The sequence below is a fragment of the Colletotrichum lupini genome, chromosome 6 (assembly GCF_023278565.1).
Source record: "Colletotrichum lupini chromosome 6, complete sequence".
Lineage (NCBI taxonomy): Eukaryota > Fungi > Ascomycota > Sordariomycetes > Glomerellales > Glomerellaceae > Colletotrichum > Colletotrichum lupini.
This window is the reverse complement of record NC_064679.1, coordinates 2723409-2739475: the sequence shown is the minus strand read 5'-3', so window position 1 is coordinate 2739475 and position 16067 is coordinate 2723409. Positions and strand designations below refer to the sequence as shown.

The following is a 16067-nucleotide window of genomic DNA, read 5'->3' as shown; positions in this document are numbered from 1 at the left end:
AGCCGCCGACGAATACAGCTCCAATCCGATCTACGGCTACCAATGTTGTAGGAAAGGCTTCTAGCTACCTACCTACCTTGCTTGCTTCGCACGCCGAAAGTGTTGCCATGATAATTGAGTTGCGCGCTCGTACCTTTTCTGTGCCTGGGCCTATGCTGCTTCTGGGCTTGCTTCTACGGATACAGCACACCTGAAGCAGATGTGATGAAAGATGCAGATGAAAAGGGATATTATCAGCCGCGAACAAGGAGACGGACGAGCGAGGGTGTGGCCGCAAGGTACAAGGAGCAAGGAAGTAGTCGGTTTGGGGAGCGACAGAGGTGAACAGCTGACAAGCTGTGAGGTAAGACTTGGTATTCGTCGCATGGTTAGGTGAGCCTAAGTCCACCTCAAGGTTGGGCCCGTGGCAGACGGCGTCAATGTCACCAGTCGCCAGACTGTCAGCTACGAGTAATCAACATTTTTTACCATCTGCCGCTGCTAGACGAGCACTGTTCTGAGGGGCGGCGGCGGCGGTCGGTACGGTGACGCGAGATGGTGTAAGTGATCAGCCAAGCAGAGGCTTTGAAGCTTCATCACCGCCAGCTTCAGAAGGATCTAGTCGGCTTCGCCAGCTCGTTGCATGGCAAGTGACACACGGCTGGTCGCCGAGGCCGAGCTTTCCAAGACACTGGGCTCATTGGGCTGGGCTGTTGAACCTGGAAACATGTCCGATGGGCTAAACGTATTGCTCCGAGAGACGAGTAACAAGATGTTTCTTCTCGAGTCAGTCATTCCGCCTCTTCTCTTTGTTGGATGAAAAAGATTGCACCACGAGGTGCCTGACTTGTCCGAGAATGGCGGCAGCCATAACCAGTTGACGCCCGTGGGACCGCGAGTCTCTGTTTCTGCTTTTGCTGTTGCTACCGCTGCCGCTTCCGCTATTGCTTGGGTTTGGGTGCTTGGAAGATTCGGCAGAGCTACTGTATAACGACACCAGCTTGGTGCTCATTCAAGGTACCACCGGGCTACGGCGTCATCTTCCAATGACAGGAGGGTAACCTCAAAGCTCGGGGGGTCAGCAGTGGGATGGATGGAGAGCATTTCAGTCGAAAAGCGCAGGGGAAGGAACAAGACGTACCTATACGTACTGTAAGGTAGGGGAAAAGGTCGGCAAGTCGACCCGCCGACGATGTCAAGAGCCGACAATTGGTTGGCGTTGGTGGGAAAGATCAATGACTCGATGGGGGATCGAGTGTGTCTAGTGGATTGGATTGGCTTGGTTGACCCCAGGGTCTGTGGGAAGAGGGGGATGGAAGAAGAAGAAGAAGGGGAAAAGGAGGGCAGGAGGATGAGAACGAGGCAGGGGGCGTGGATGCAGAACCAGGCAAGATTCGAGTCGAGACAATCGGGTGGAGGACTTGCATGGCGGAGGAAAGAGGAGGGGGAGGACGAGGTCGAGGAATTGAGAAGGAGGGGGTGTGACAGGGAAGCAATTGACAGCCTGTGGTGGACGAGCAGGAGCAGGAGCAGGTAGCGGGGAGGAGGAGCAACAGCAAGAGCAATAGCAAGAGCAGGAGCAAGAGCGAGAGCAACAGCAAGGGGAAGGAGAGAAGGAGGGGGGTGGGGTGGGAACAGGGCAGGAAGTGGGCTGCTTTGCTTTGCTCTTTCTTTTCGGAGCTTGCGAGTGGTTGACAGTGGAAAGAGGTCCTTGCCGCATCACAGGGGAGCTCTTGAAAGTTGAGCAAGCTTGCCTGTGCCTGCCTCTTTCTTTTCCTTTTTCCTTCCCGGTCGTACCTTCTTCCCACGACGCTCAGGGCTGGCAACAGGGAAGTAACTCGCAAAGTCTGTCACCAACTCACCACGGGCCCCAAGCTTGACTACTCTGAGTTCTTCGCCTTGCTCGCCCCACCCTTCAACCGTTGCCAACTCCCGTCGTCGCTCCATGATCCGAACTTGGAAGCACAATCATGCCTTCCATACGGACACCTACATTACTTTGTCCTCGAGTACTCCTATGCCAACAGGATGCTTCACAGAGTCAAGCTCCGAGGCCAAGGCGAAAGGCTTCTTGTCTGCTCGCATGTCTTGCGTCTTGCCTTGCCTTGCTGCGGCGTGGTGGCAGCTTGCATTCGCCCATCTCACTTCTCCTACCTAGATACTCCTCCTCCTCCCGCAGCATAGCGGAGCTGGACCCCTGGTTCATTCTCGCCTCCGCTTACTGGTCGGACGTGGTCCTGACCTCGGTCGACGTCTGCCCGCTGCTTGGATCCCCGCTGGTCGTCACGTTGACATCCCAGCTAACGGGGAGGGGCCCCAGATGGTGTACGGAGCACTGTAGTGTACTCAACTCTGTCACTCTGTCTTCGTAGCTTCCTGGGCAATCACAGACTTCAGAGATACGCTGTACCCGCAAGTGCGGATAGCATTGCGCGTGTACCCTCTAAGCGAAGCGAGGCTTTCTTTTGACTATCCATACGGTACCTACCTATTCTGAGCTCTTTTCCGTCGTGCTTTTTGGCTTGGCGAATAATGTGCACAACGCAGCCCAGCATAGCTACCTGCTCTTTGCGCATAAACATGAACAGTATCACTTTTTGGTTCATTGCTTCGTTTGATCAGTTCAAGAGCTAATTTTACCGCTTTGCGATTGCATTGCCGTGGCCAGATGAGCAGGCCCAGACCAAATCTCCGGAATAAAAGCGATGAACGGTCCTTCTACAAGGAGAAGCATGATCGGGGCTGCCGTTGGGCATTGGGAACGGGGACACGGGCCAGCGGAGGAGTCGGCATCAGGCAGCCCGAAGCACCAAGGCACCGCCCACACCATACACTACCTACTCCGTACACTACATGCAGGGCCCTTGCCTTGCCTCGACAAGTTGGAAGTATTTTCTTGCAAAGGTGAACCCTGGAGCTGCAGCAAGTCCGTGGCATCTGTAGCGTCTGCAGCGCCTCCAAAGCACGCATCGGTGGAGACCTTACCCCCCGACCCGTGGACGTTGGCGCGAATCGTCTGCTCCACAAGCGGAGAGGGAAGGCGGGCTTGATGGGGTGGGGATTAGGACAGAGCTTGGGAAGAGTGAGAAAGAGAAGAAGACAAAGAATCTGTAGGGAGTACGGAAACATGCAGCACGCCTGGTGTGTAATCGGTACGGTGAAGGTCAAGATGGATGTGGATATCTGCAACAATCAATTTTTCCCCCCTCCTCTCTCTTGCTCTGTAACTAACACTCTTCTTTTGTCGTCTTCTGCGATGCAGCTCCATTGCCGCTATGTATTACACAAGGAATACGCAGGGCCCAGGGAGCTCTTCAGCACGTCAACCTGCCTATCCACAGCTACCTTGTCCTTTCATGCCTAGTGTAGATGCAACGAAGCTTCCAGGGATTTGGATGTCAAGGCAGAGAAAGCGAATTTTGATCCTGCAGACATGATAAAAAAGTCATAACGGATAAGGTCAGAAATACGTACGAATACTTCCTCATCGAGCAGGTACGAGCAGGTACCTACGTAGTAGATAGGAACCTATGTTTTTGCTCTTTTTTTTTTCTCCTTCCGCCCCATGCCGCGATGAGCAAAGCTGTTGCGCAGACAAGGGGGGTACGTATTGAAATTGCCAGGGAAGGTCCCCACATTCGGCGAGGACCCTCCTGTTCTTCGCCTTGCATCCTCTTCACCTCGACCTATCAACAATCGGCAGATTCTATCCAGCAACGAAAAAAAAAAGTTCAACCAAAGGCGAGAAAAATTCAACTCCCAAAGCCATCCGGCCGGCCGACACCAGAATCCGATGTTGAGATCAGAAGGAAAAAAATTAAGCCTGCAGGCTGACTTGATCCACTTTCGTCTTCCCTCGCCAAACCAACCTCTTTGGAAATAAGCACCAGCTGCCAGCTGCATCCCGAAACCACGGCTTTTCACCGAGGTGGCGCCTGCTCAAAGAATACCTGAGAGCTCCTCGGCCAGAGCCCCAAAAAGCCTTGTTCAGATGCCGCCTTTGCGCTACCATCTCTCTCGGCCTTTTTACCTCCCCTGGGGCCATGTATCAGCTTACTTGAATAAGTCAGACAGGATTACCAATGGCAGGCTGTCAAACAGTATACCTTAGTTATCCGGACGGAAAACAATCGCTCTTGGCTAGTCAGCCCTCTCTCGACCAACTCTGAGCAACGACTCACAAGCCCGCAGCCAATTGTACCTTTTCCTCAAACCTCCCAACTCGCGACCATATTTTCCTCTGCCACATTCTTCTCTTTTGCCACTTACAACTTACACCCCCCCTGGACCCTGACCGACTGGGCGGCTGGCACTTCGGAACCGTAGACAGCACTTGCAGCTAAAGCGGGTATTGATTCAGCCATACTCCCTCGAAGCACTAAAGTGACATCACACTGCTTGGCCTGGGTCGTGCTTTCTTCTGGCCTTTGTTTTCAATAATGTTCTTCAGGGAAGAAGCAATGATTGGCCCCCGAGTTTGACAGACACGAATCTCGACTCACCCGTGGACTCGGTTACAGAGTCATTTCATCGATTGATGCTTCACCTAGGCACGGGTGCCATGCAGACAGCATTTTTTTTCTCTTCAAGTACCCATACCTACACAGCAAGTCGGGACCCTCAAATCGGACTAAATCGGGGCCACCATCTCGTGATGGCCCACGGAACGTTACACGAACGCCTCCCCCTATGCCGCTGGCGGCTGCATCGCTCAAGCACCTACCCTAGTAGGAGCTACCTGGTCAGGCTGGGTTAGGAGGCACTTATTAGCCGCAGTTCGAATGGTTTCATGAATGCCGAAATGGCCCCAAAGAGGACCAACTACTGTCACCGAGAGCAACGAGATCGAGCTTGGCGCTGATGAGAGAAAAATGAAGAAAGCGGTGAATAAACCCCGCCTTTCTGCCCCCCTCTGCCGCCGCAAAAGTCAGTCACGAACGGACCTAATTACGAGCTGATACCGCACCCAGCGGCCTGTTGGCACTTCGGTGACAGTCACCGCCCGTCCTGCTCAGCTCCTCCTAGCTGGTACCGGAGAGAGAGAGAGAGAGAGAGAGAGAGAGGAAAGGGAGGCATGGAGGGTGCGGGGGATAAGGTCCTGGACGCGAGCTCAACCGCTGATAAGAGACCGCCAACCAACCACAAGCGAGGGCTGACAGCTTTGACAATAAAGCTCCTCCAAAGCAATCCCACGCGACTTTACCAGAACCAGCAAAAGCTACAGGATATCACCTGGAGCTTCATCTCCCCCTGTCTTGTCGAGCTGGTGCTGCTTCTTGAATGACTGTGGCCGTTCGCAAATTTCTGAACGCCAACCTCTAGAAGCATTCACGAAGGCTACAGTCAGAGTAGAGCGAGTCCTTTCAACTACAGCGCCGCGTACACTCCCACAAGTACTTCCATTGCTTGCGAGTAAGGTAACTTGCTTAGGGAACATTCCCGTCAAAAGACTTGTTCGCCCAAATTACACGTTTAGTCCGGGTTATTGCGAACCTACGCTAGTCTTAGGATACGGCGAGCTTGCACGGGTCCGAGATTTCTTGAAGTCGGCGGAAATGGCCCGCAGGACCGCAGCAGCAGCCACTCAAGCTTGCCTTCTGTCGTGCTACAGACTCAAGATTCTCTAGCGGGTGACTGGTAGCAACCTAGTGGGGAGTGAGAGAACCCGAGACAAGTTCGAGAAGCACTCCTTTGGTGCTTGTCACATGCATGCTGGAATTTTTTCTCTCTGGTTTTTTTTTCTTCGATTCACTTTTCTTACCACTAGCACGGTATCCTCACCCAACCGTCCATCAGCCTCCTGATCTGCCGCCTCGCTCCCTGTCTTCCGAGACATGGCGGTCAATCAAGAGTACGTCTAGTCGGTGACACCGACTATGTTTACGACTGCTGTCGTAACCTCGAAGCCGCAACGTTGTCACTGTCCTTCAAGCCAAGCTTCTTTAGGGGTGATGACATTCGATTGCAAGTCAAAGGAACCCAGTAAGCTTTCCATCGGATTACTGTGCCTCGCCAGCATCCCGATGCACACGATACACAGTTTGAACCTGTCTTCCCATACATCCGACCTCCTATTCGACTCACGGCGTCTCGTTTTCAAGGGACAGGATATCCCCGACAGCGTCAAACTCCGAACGAGGTCTGCCGTCCCCCGTTATAGTATGACCTCTAGACTCCATCATGTGGACGACAGATGAGCCATGGGCCCACTGCTCATCACGTTTTGTGAACCGTACCTGACTCGGCTTCTTGAAAACGGTCGATTTTCCTGCTTCCGGAGCCCCCTCTGCCAAAACCAGAACCAGCCCATGGCTTCTACAGACTGCATCCACTTCTAGGGCAGAATGGCAACCTACTGACGTCTTTCGCCTCAAGCTATAGTCAGTGTAGAAATTTCCAACTCACCGCTAGAAACTCTTGTTCCCGCGGTCTGGACGACGATGGGTCAGTCATCCCTTGCCTCCCACCTCCTAAGGGGTAGCCGGAACTGCTCCAGCCGCAACAGCCAGCTGTCAATCCTGCACTGCATGAGGCCTCAGTGGAAGCATCTCCATTGTCTTTGCACCCGAGTCGGCGGCCCGCTGCCATCTTAACATTTGGCAACTCGAATCGACTTGAAAACCATCCCGGATCTCTTTTGCCCTGCGTCGTCCGAATTCGACCTCGTCCAATCAAAGCCCACCATCTTCGAGATCCCAAACAAACTTGTCACAAGTGCTCGTTGATCAGCCCCTCGAGGTGTAGCGCACAGACCTTACAGATGGACCTTTGTTGCCAAGAAGCTCTATAGAAACTCGTCTGCTTCATCTGCTTCGAGCCTTCGACGAGTGATGATGGCTTTTTGACCAGTGGCATCGGTCAAGGAAACGGAATGGTGGGTATATCCTAAAGACGCTTCGCCTGAACTGGACCGGAGCGAAGAAATTGTCTGCAAGGGACGCACCCTCAAGTTTCTAGACCAAAAAAAATGGCACTGCCTCCAGAGTTTCAGCCTCCGACCTTGACCGAACTTGGCGACCTCTCCACGCAGCCCGTAGCCGGGCCGTTCACACATAGCGGTCGTCATATCCTCCACGGCCGGGCCCCCGGAAGTCTGAGCACCTCGCGTTAACTTGCCCTTAGCCTATTGATCTATTCAAGATCCGACCACAATGCTCTGACCCTCTCGCCAGCTTTGCCGTGCTTGCGTTGGCGGACTGGCGAATTGGCGTTACAAGGGCCATGTTTCTAATCTGGCCAAGGAAAAGTTTCCTGAAATCGCCTCGCGTTTCCCTAAAGGCCCTTCTCCACGTCCGATCATTCACGGCTACGCATCCCCAGAGTTGCGTCCCGACGCGCCCTCCCCTCCAGACATTCCCGCTGTCATGGACCATATCTAATTGACCTCTCTGCTTTGTTTTCTTTTTTGCGTTCAGTTTCCTCTGGCAGACCATTGCTCAGTAGCAATACCCTCATATCAAATTGGCCGAGTTCGCAGTGTCATTCGTTCTTGTTTTTGTTCGTTCTTATACACCTTTTCCGAGCTATGGCGTTGACTGTGAAGCAGCTCAATGCGGATGCTTCCTTCCTCCTCACCTTTGAGCCCATTGTGCCCGAGTCACTTCCTGGCATTGCTCCAAGACCGTTCAGAATTTTGATGGACCCATGGATCACAGGGCCTTCCACCATATTTCACTCGATCCTGTCAACCGCAACACACAAGGAGTGCCCATGCGTGTGCTCCCTACAGCATCTCCCGGAGCCCGACCTCGTCATCATCAGCCAGCACAAGAGCGACCACTGCAATGAGGCAACGCTCCGCCAGCTCCCGGCCAGCGGCACCAGGACGCTGATATTGGCGGAACCGGCGGCGGCCAAGGTGATCCGGAGCTGGAAGTACTTCGACAAGGATAAGGTCTTTGCGATTCCGCGGTGGGAAGATCCGCAGGCCACGGGGAAGCAGACGGTCATCCGGGTGAAGGTGCCTCCCTTTTTCCCGGGCGGCGAGCCGGGTGAGGTCACAGTCGCCTTTATCCCACAGCGGAGGGACTTCAAGGGCTTGCACGCCGCCATCGGCATCACGTACCGCCCGCCACCGACGTGGCCGCGGTTCCCTCACCTCATGACGCCCCCAAGAACACCAGTCTCGCTACGGACCACGGCCAGCGCCTCGTCCCTTCGATTGGGATCTGGATCTCACCACCACCACCAAAAGACAAAGAACTCGTCCGCCTACCTCAGCCTGCCGACGCCGCCCGAGACACCGCCCAGCAGCCGGTCCCTGCGCTCCGTCCGGTCCGCCGCGTCCATCACCCCAGACGCCCGCGACCGACGAGCCGTCTCGCTCATCTTTTCGCCGCACGGCATCTCGTACCGCTGCCTGGAGAAGTACGCCCACACGCACCTCAAAGCCGAGGCCGCGCTGCCGCTGACGGCGCTGCTGCACTGCTTCGATACCGTGTCGAATCCCTGGTGGCTCGGCGGGAATATCTCGGCGGGCATGCCGGCGGGCCAGGAGACTGCGGCGGCGCTCGGGGCGAGGGCGTGGGTGAGCACGCACGACGGGGATAAGGATGTCAGGGGGTTGGTGACGAAGATGCTGCGGACGAAGAAGTATACCCAGAAGCAGGTCACCCATCATTCTTCTTCTTCTTCTTCTTCGGGGGAAAGAAAGCGCGGCGACAGGCTGGATCGCGAGAGGGCTAGCGACCAGGACAAGAGGGACAAGGCCAAGGGGTCCAAGAGCACCGACGTTCTTGTCCTCGGCGTCGGCGAGGAGGTCGCCATGACGAGGGAAGGCGTCTGGAACGTTGAGCCCGGCGCGGGGGTTCTCTCCTCCCCTCCGCCTTCGTCTTCGTCTTCGTTGTCCAAGAGTCTGCTTGGGAACGGAAAGGGGTTGAAGGGGCGGGCGAGGGGACGGGGCTTGCCGCCGGTTGATACCACGGCTAAATATGGGCCCCGCTGATGGAAAAGAACGGGACACGCGTGATGCCGATTTGCGGAGACCGGGGCGGAGTTGCAGGTTTTATATATCCTCTCCCGGGTCAGACCCGGGTCTGTTTGTGTTTGGCCTACGGATACTTTCTTTCATTTGTTATATGAGGCAGCGAAGCGGGACACGAAAAAGGAGATATACCCACCCTTTCTCTGGAAAGGAGATACCTGTGATGGTATATAATGAACAACTTATTAATCAGATACGAATAGGGAGGAGATGGATAATCAAAGGGGGTTCGGAGCGCAGCGGGGCTTCGGGTTAGGCGTCTAAGGGGTATGCCCGCCCAGGAAGGCGAGGCGTTTCCTATCAGTACTGGGGATATGGGCCAACTAGAGCCTTTCGATTTGAGGAATGAAGAGTGGTAGCCATCTGAGAGACACAGGATCAATACCGAGTAATACACGTCGCTATTCCATATGATCCCTATTGTGTGTTTTGATTTCCATCTCAATGAGTGATCATACGACAGAGCCTCGAGTGAAACTCGTACAACTTTCCTGTAGACTACGTGGACCACTACGTATACCATAACGAAGACATCAACGAAGAGACCAACAAATTTAGAAGGCGTACCCTACGATTAGACAAACCGTCTCCCTCCCTCGGAAGAGCCTGCCCAGTACAACCCCTTTCTCCCAGCAAGTTAAAGCAGACCTGCTGCGATTCTGTCATGTGAGAAATGGGGCACATATTTCCTGATACAAACTGCGAAGACTATCAGCTGTAACCCATGGACCAGTGGCCGGGCCTTGCTGAGCTGGCATTTTTTTGGAGTAGCACCAGCTGAGAGACATGAGCATGCTATAACGCCTGGCGTCATGTCTATCAATATGGAATGCCAAGGTTTGAAAGAGAGATCAATACAGGTTTCCTGGTTACAACCAGACGGGAACACGAAGGGGATACGTATGTTACAGACTGCAGGAGAAATCTCAATCAGCCACATCAAGGACGGGAGACTTTTGTACCTTGCATGGCGAGCCTGGCCCCTACAAGGAACGCTGCCACTATCAGAGGAATGAATATACTTTGTAAGATAGCGAACGAGCTCGCTCTGGTAAGACTTGAACCTTTTCGAATGATGATCAAAGGCCGATTCTTCTTTAACAATCTATAGCTGACGATTTACAGCTGACAATGTAAGTCACTGATATCTAACAGCTATTGCATCCCAAGAGAGACGCATGTCGCATGTGGCACGGTCATAGAACCGGCACCGAGAATTGGGACTGGAATATCCACGACCACTTGAGCAAAGACCTGTATATAGTGAGAGACGAACGTCCACTGGCTGATGGATTGCCAATACGCCTCAAAATCTATACGCCGGTCGTACTCGCATGGGTTCGGCACACAAACTCCTACGTGGACTCACTCCTCTTCACCCAACGTCCTCACCAAGACTGAAGATAGACGTTGATGAATACGGAGACGACTAGGCGTGGAAGTCTGATGAAACCAAGAATCAAAGAACGTTTGGTCTTGGGTGTGTGAGCGCATGTATACACGTTCATCGCAGCTCTGCGTCACGAAGGCCGAGTACCCGCTACCGGCTCCATCTCTAATCGCCGCCGCTGCCGCGGCTTCAAACCTTTTTGCCTCGTGTTTAATCCTTCTGGAAGAGAACACCGGAGTCCAGAGAGAGCTCGTGGGTTATTTACACGATTAGGGTTTGTGGTTCGCGGTGTCGCTTTGGTCCATCTACCATTGCCCGTAAAGGAGGGGGTTATAATTCACGCTGAAGTAGCTTTCGTTTAGTACGTGATTCTTTCTCCGTCTCGGCTTCCAAGAATCCGTTCGGCTTTTGTCAATAGGTATGAGAGCGCAAAAAAAAAAAAAAAAAAAAAGGGGGTGTTGGGAGTAATTCGCATAGCAGAAGACGAAGAAATGCATATTCAGTTTAAGCCTATAATTACCCAAAGAGGTGCTGAGGTTAGTTGTTCAACACAAGGCAATTGTTCTCTCTTTTCGGGGCGCAGAGTCCAGATTAGTCTTGTCCCAGGCAGTTTTTCTTCTAAAAAAAAAAAGGGCTCTCGAACCATTCTGCTTCTTAGGTCAGGCTCCAACTTCTGGCGTCCTTGGCATGTTGAAACGCCAACACACATGAAAGAGATCGAATCGAATCTAGTCGAGAGACGGACTGCCGGCTCAAGTACGACTGACCTCGTGCAATAGCGAAACACGAAGATCTCTTCGACAATGGTCAAGCCCGATACTACTATTCATCCGCCCAGCCACCAAGGAGGCTTCTTCCTGGAAGGGCAGCCGATGACCATGAAGGAGCGAATCGACACGTGGGACAAAGGGTGGTGAGTACGATGCTCATCAAAACTTCAATGCAATGCCCGATATCTTGCTTGAGTTACTGCCGTGATTTCCACCTCAGATGATTCCCATATCATGCATTCGATCCTGAGTTCCACCCCTTGTGAGTAGAGTGCCAAATCCAGACGATATACCTCTCCATTACCTGCACCCATTCACCCGGGGTATCTAATATTCCCACCTGAACAACGCGTCTTCTTCTTTTCTCTCTGCTTTAAATCATGGAGACAACGTCTCCTTTGCAGTCCAACATTGCCTGCCTGACTGTGTGGAAAGCTACCCCATGCGACGTGGCCCAAAAGTGTATTCGGGCCATTCCAGTCCTTGGGTCTTGTAGTCCACGTCTAGACTCTCTTTTTGCCAGACCTACTTGAGCTGCTTGAGAATCTCCGTCAAAAAGTCCTCGAAGCTGAGGGTGATGTAACCGTCTCTGTCGTCATCGTACTTCTTGAACACGTCCGTCATGCGCTTCAGAGAAATGCAAGCCTGGACGAAGAGATCGAAGGACATGACACCTTCCCCACGCTTGTCGTATGTCCGGAAGAGAAGCTCGACGAAACCAGGGCTGAGACGGTAACGGAAAGCAACGAGGGCGTTGGTGAACTCGCCGAGGGAAATGTTTCCAGATCGGTCGGCGTCGAATCGGTCAAACAGAGTGCGCCACGACGCAAGGAAGGACCAGAGGCCGCAAAATTCGGCGAATCCAATAGTGCCACTGCGGTCGGAATCGAACATGCGGATCATCATGCGAACTGTCTGAGGGTCGAAAGCAGTCCAGTCACCGTTGACGAGGGCAGTTGACAGCTCCCGCTCGGACAGCTGGCCAGTGCCTGTAGACAGTCATTAGTTGGCAGACGTTGCAAAAGGGCGTCGGCAGCATCACTCACCATCCTTATCGACCGCTCGGAATAGGGGCAGCAGTGTCGGATCTGCGCCGTCTGCGCTCATATCAGGAGCGGGAGAAGGAGGCGGCCGGGAGTTGGGGGGTGGCCGGGGCTGGGCGTTCGGGCGGGGGTTGCCCGTCGGAGGAGGAGAGCTGACGCCGTACATGTTGGGGCTGGGTCGGCGATGGTCGTTCCGAGGATCGGGACGGTGGTACTCGTCGCGAGGGACGGCTGGAAGCTTGTTTTCGTAGCGAGGCTGGGAGTGTTGCTGAGGATGCTGCTGGGAAGGCTGCTGGGAAGGTGCCGGGGCAGCGCCGCCCTTCTATGATGGAAATGTTAGTTTATCTGCAAGATGCGCGATCCAGGGGGTGACGGGTGCCGATGGGATGAATGTAGTAGAAATGTCGTCAGGTGACCGGAGGCCGAGGGCGCAAACGTACCTGTTCGGGTTCCGCGAACCTAGGAGGGGGTTAGCATGGCGGGGTAAAGAAGGAGATTGGGTATTTAGACCATGAACAATGGGCTAGATGAATGGTGTGTTGTGCAACGTACCTTGGAAGTTCATCGGGATTGTAGGGTCTGTTGTACGCCATTGCGAAAATTGGTGCGGATTCGGAGCAAGCAAAAGTTCAAGAGAAGGAAGAGAAGGGTCTTTGGAGGCGAGACTGGATTGAGGCTCCTGGGGTATATGAAGCTGGCGGGGTGGGGGGGATTACTGTGAGCAGAGAGAGCAGAGGGGAGCCGCAGTAGCTGTATGTAAAAGCCAAGAGAGAATGATGGGTTATGGAACCTGGAAGCAAGCAGGGGAGCGGAACCGCGACTCAACGTCAGGCGGCAGTCGGCACGCTAGTCAAGAGGTAGGGCTGGGTGGCCGGTGGGTTAGGCTGCGGCGAAGGAGGACAAAGTGCCAATCGGGCCTTGAGCTCAGTGAAGAGAATGCAGAAATTGGTTTCAGCCGCACGCCGAATGTGCAGTGAGGCTTGGGCTGAGTATGGGTGGTTTGCTGATGTCCAAGGTAGTAGTTGCGGTCGTAGGTTGACTTATGCTGGATGTGGTTATCGCGGTGTGTAAGGTAAGGCTTTCTTTCGACCTCTCTTCTGCAGTCAGGGTGGAGGAGGGGAAGGAATGCAGACAGGTCGCGGAGATGACGAAGAGGAGGGGGAGGCTGCTATCTGGCCTTGTAAAACAAGACTAAACAGACAGCAAAGAGATGGGAGCTCTCGGCAAACGGAAGACCGGACAAGACAGCTTCTTTTTTTGGGGGTGCGCGGGATGGCACGAGCGGTGATGTGCAGGGAAGGTACGTGTATTATTGATGACAGGAGGTGTTGGAAGAAGCCGAAGGCTCGGTGTGCGTATGAGTCGGGGCCTGGATCACGTCACGAAACAGATTGGACAGAATTGGGTACAATGCGCAAGCGTTGTGGCGGTTTACGGCTTCGCGGTGCACTTGAGAGATTGCGAATGGATAAAAAAAAGGACACCATAGGCCAGCGGGAGTGCGGGAGACGGGATGAACAGGCGATGGTTTGCAAAGTCAGCCTCTTGAGTGGACATGTGCGAAATTGCATTTCTGGGGATACGGGCTAAAAACAGAACAAGAACAAGCTCCCAATGATTTCTTTGCTCGCTTTTGGATTCTGATGCCCGTTTTTGCTCCTTCCCTTTTACTCTTCTGTACGGAGTACGGAGTACATAGTAAGGTACCTTACGGATACCAGGCACCGGGGAAGGTACGGATACGCCAGGGCTGTCTGCCTCTCTCCCGATACCATACTGGTTCCATATTTCTGTACGTATTATTCTGTCTTCTTTCGTCATCTCTCGACTTCTTTCAGCAATTTGCCATTCAGTCAGTTCATCAATCGTCAGAGTCACCCATCAGAGTCATTGTCAGTCAAGTCAGTCTAGTCTGTGCCCAGCTCGGTTTCGTGGCCCCGCCACGTTCGCCTGGTGTTCCTGGTTCTGTGGCTATCGGGTGGATTTACTAAGCCAACGCCGCACCGGGGGCTGGGGGGGGGGGATGCGAGCTATTGATTGAGAAAAGCAGATAGGATGGGAAAGAATACCCATTGCAATCACAGACAACATTGAACACTGAACGTTTTAGATCTCAGAGAAAGAGACGGGCAGGTCCGCGCAAATCCCGTCAGAAGAAAACACCCACGAGGGCTCTAGCGCGGGACAGCTCGGCCACATACGCGCTTAGCGTACGGATAATTCGTATCTTCAATACCGTTATTGCTAAGGTAGTTTGACTTAGCTTACCTGCCTCTGTCTTTGTGTGGGTGATGACATGCGTGGTGCACTACGGAGTAGGTACTTAGTTTTGTTCCCTGTATCCACTCAATGGCCCCAAGGGGTCTTTTCTTCGTCTCGGGACCGGGTACGTGATACGATCCAGATACAGATCGCGACCGGAGCCATAGAAAGGGGTCCTGCGTAGTCCTGCACACTTTAAATTTCAGCCTGGAGCCTCCTTCTTTTTTCTTTCTTTTTTCTTCGTCTCCCCAATCATTGCAACCGCCCACCGACCGCACTGCGCATCCCTAAGGCTTCAGCTTGATCATCAGACAAGTGCTGCCTCGGAATGGAGCCTGAGAGGTGTGGGATACGGTATACTCCGTACCTTACGGATACTTGCCGTATTGAGTAAGTTTTGACAGGATTCAGGACCAGCAATGAACGTCGGACCATGCGTTAGAGGGGTACGTATACACGTAATTGAGAGTACTCCGTACTTACCTATCTGAATGACACTTATTCCTTACAACTCCGGGCTCTCCCACACACCACACACACTCACACACACTTGAGGTAACGGGAAAGTCCTCTACACCATCGGGCCGGGCGGCATGACAACCATCTGAGATGGAGCTGGTGGTTGAGGTGTATCCCCATTTAAGCTTATTTCACCATGGCACGTTCACTCGCCAGCACCCGAGGTGAGATGATCTGGCCAGTTGGCAGGTGTCCGTCCCTCTTCTGACCTTGGCCTCGCACCAGTAATCACCTCACTCGTCAGTAAGGTGAGGTAGTTCGACCTGATGGATCTTGCATGTGGACAACTGCCATGCGCCTCATCTCTAGGTAGTGAGTGCTTTGAGGCCCTCTCTTCGTCTTCGAATCATCGTGTATGCGTGGCCGTCCACAGTCAGCCCGTACCACCCTAACATCCTTCCCTTCCATTGAGTCTGCGAGTCTGCCCTGCCTGCCCCACCACAGCCCCGGCACCAATGCCCCTCCCCAGAACGCCGAGCCTCCAGCACGGGACGCCGGCAAGCGGGATTGCGTATGCTTTCCAGCTTTTTTGCAGATTCGCGGCCATCAACTCGACCTGCCCGTTCTTTCTCGATCACTTGGAACACGTCCGTCTCCCTCTCCAGTCTTCCATTTCTTCCCCGCCTTCTAATTCCAAAATCGTATGTACCGTCATCTCCTTCTCTTCAAGACCACGCCCCGATTGATTCACTTTACCCTACCTCACATAGGCCCGCCACTTTGACTTTTCCGCCTGGGCCGTTTTAGACCCCCCAGTCCCCTCCCCTTCTAGAACATTTCCTCTTCCTCTTCATCTTGCTTCTCCTCCTCCTCTTCCTCATCGTCTCCCTCGTCCACCTCTCTTCATTACCCCTCAAACCTGACCTTTCCCGTCGTGTTCTGTTCTGTTTGTTTGCCTGTCTGCTTGTCTGTCTACCTATCTCCAACATGTGTACGCGCGGCTTCATGCGGTCCCCTCACACAACTCCCACCTCGGCCCTTGCGGTTTGCCGCTCTGGGGCGTCGCCAATGGCTTTCGTAACCTTCGGCCCTCACGCGCCTGGGCAAGTGCCCTGAGAGATCGATCCAAGCTGGATCGCCGCGCTGCCTCTGCCGCTTCTCTTTTATGTTTTGTGTGTGTG

General features: G+C 53.7%; 4 protein-coding genes across 4 annotated transcripts; 1 reads left to right on the top strand and 3 right to left on the bottom strand.

Moving 5' to 3' along the window:
* Nucleotides 1-597: 597 nt before the first annotated feature.
* Nucleotides 598-2185, bottom strand: CLUP02_12317 (uncharacterized protein; the record flags this gene model as incomplete). Its single annotated transcript, XM_049291281.1, has 5 exons — nucleotides 598-689; nucleotides 1131-1659; nucleotides 1777-1798; nucleotides 1973-2054; nucleotides 2125-2185. The coding sequence occupies 5 exons, from the start codon at nucleotides 2183-2185 to the stop codon at nucleotides 598-600; spliced, it is 786 nt and encodes a 261-aa protein (XP_049148426.1).
* Nucleotides 2186-2697: 512 nt separating this feature from the next.
* Nucleotides 2698-3108, bottom strand: CLUP02_12316 (uncharacterized protein; the record flags this gene model as incomplete). Its single annotated transcript, XM_049291280.1, has 1 exon — nucleotides 2698-3108. One exon carries the CDS (start codon nucleotides 3106-3108, stop codon nucleotides 2698-2700), a length of 411 nt encoding a protein of 136 aa, XP_049148425.1.
* Nucleotides 3109-7504: 4396 nt separating this feature from the next.
* Nucleotides 7505-8923, top strand: CLUP02_12315 (uncharacterized protein; the record flags this gene model as incomplete). The annotated part of the gene is made up of 1 exon (XM_049291279.1): nucleotides 7505-8923. One exon carries the CDS (start codon nucleotides 7505-7507, stop codon nucleotides 8921-8923), a length of 1419 nt encoding a protein of 472 aa, XP_049148424.1.
* Nucleotides 8924-11647: 2724 nt separating this feature from the next.
* On the bottom strand, nucleotides 11648-12758 carry CLUP02_12314 (uncharacterized protein; the record flags this gene model as incomplete). The annotated part of the gene is made up of 4 exons (XM_049291278.1): nucleotides 11648-12111; nucleotides 12169-12487; nucleotides 12606-12624; nucleotides 12718-12758. The coding sequence occupies 4 exons, from the start codon at nucleotides 12756-12758 to the stop codon at nucleotides 11648-11650; spliced, it is 843 nt and encodes a 280-aa protein (XP_049148423.1).
* Between the last annotated feature and the right edge of the window lie 3309 nt (nucleotides 12759-16067).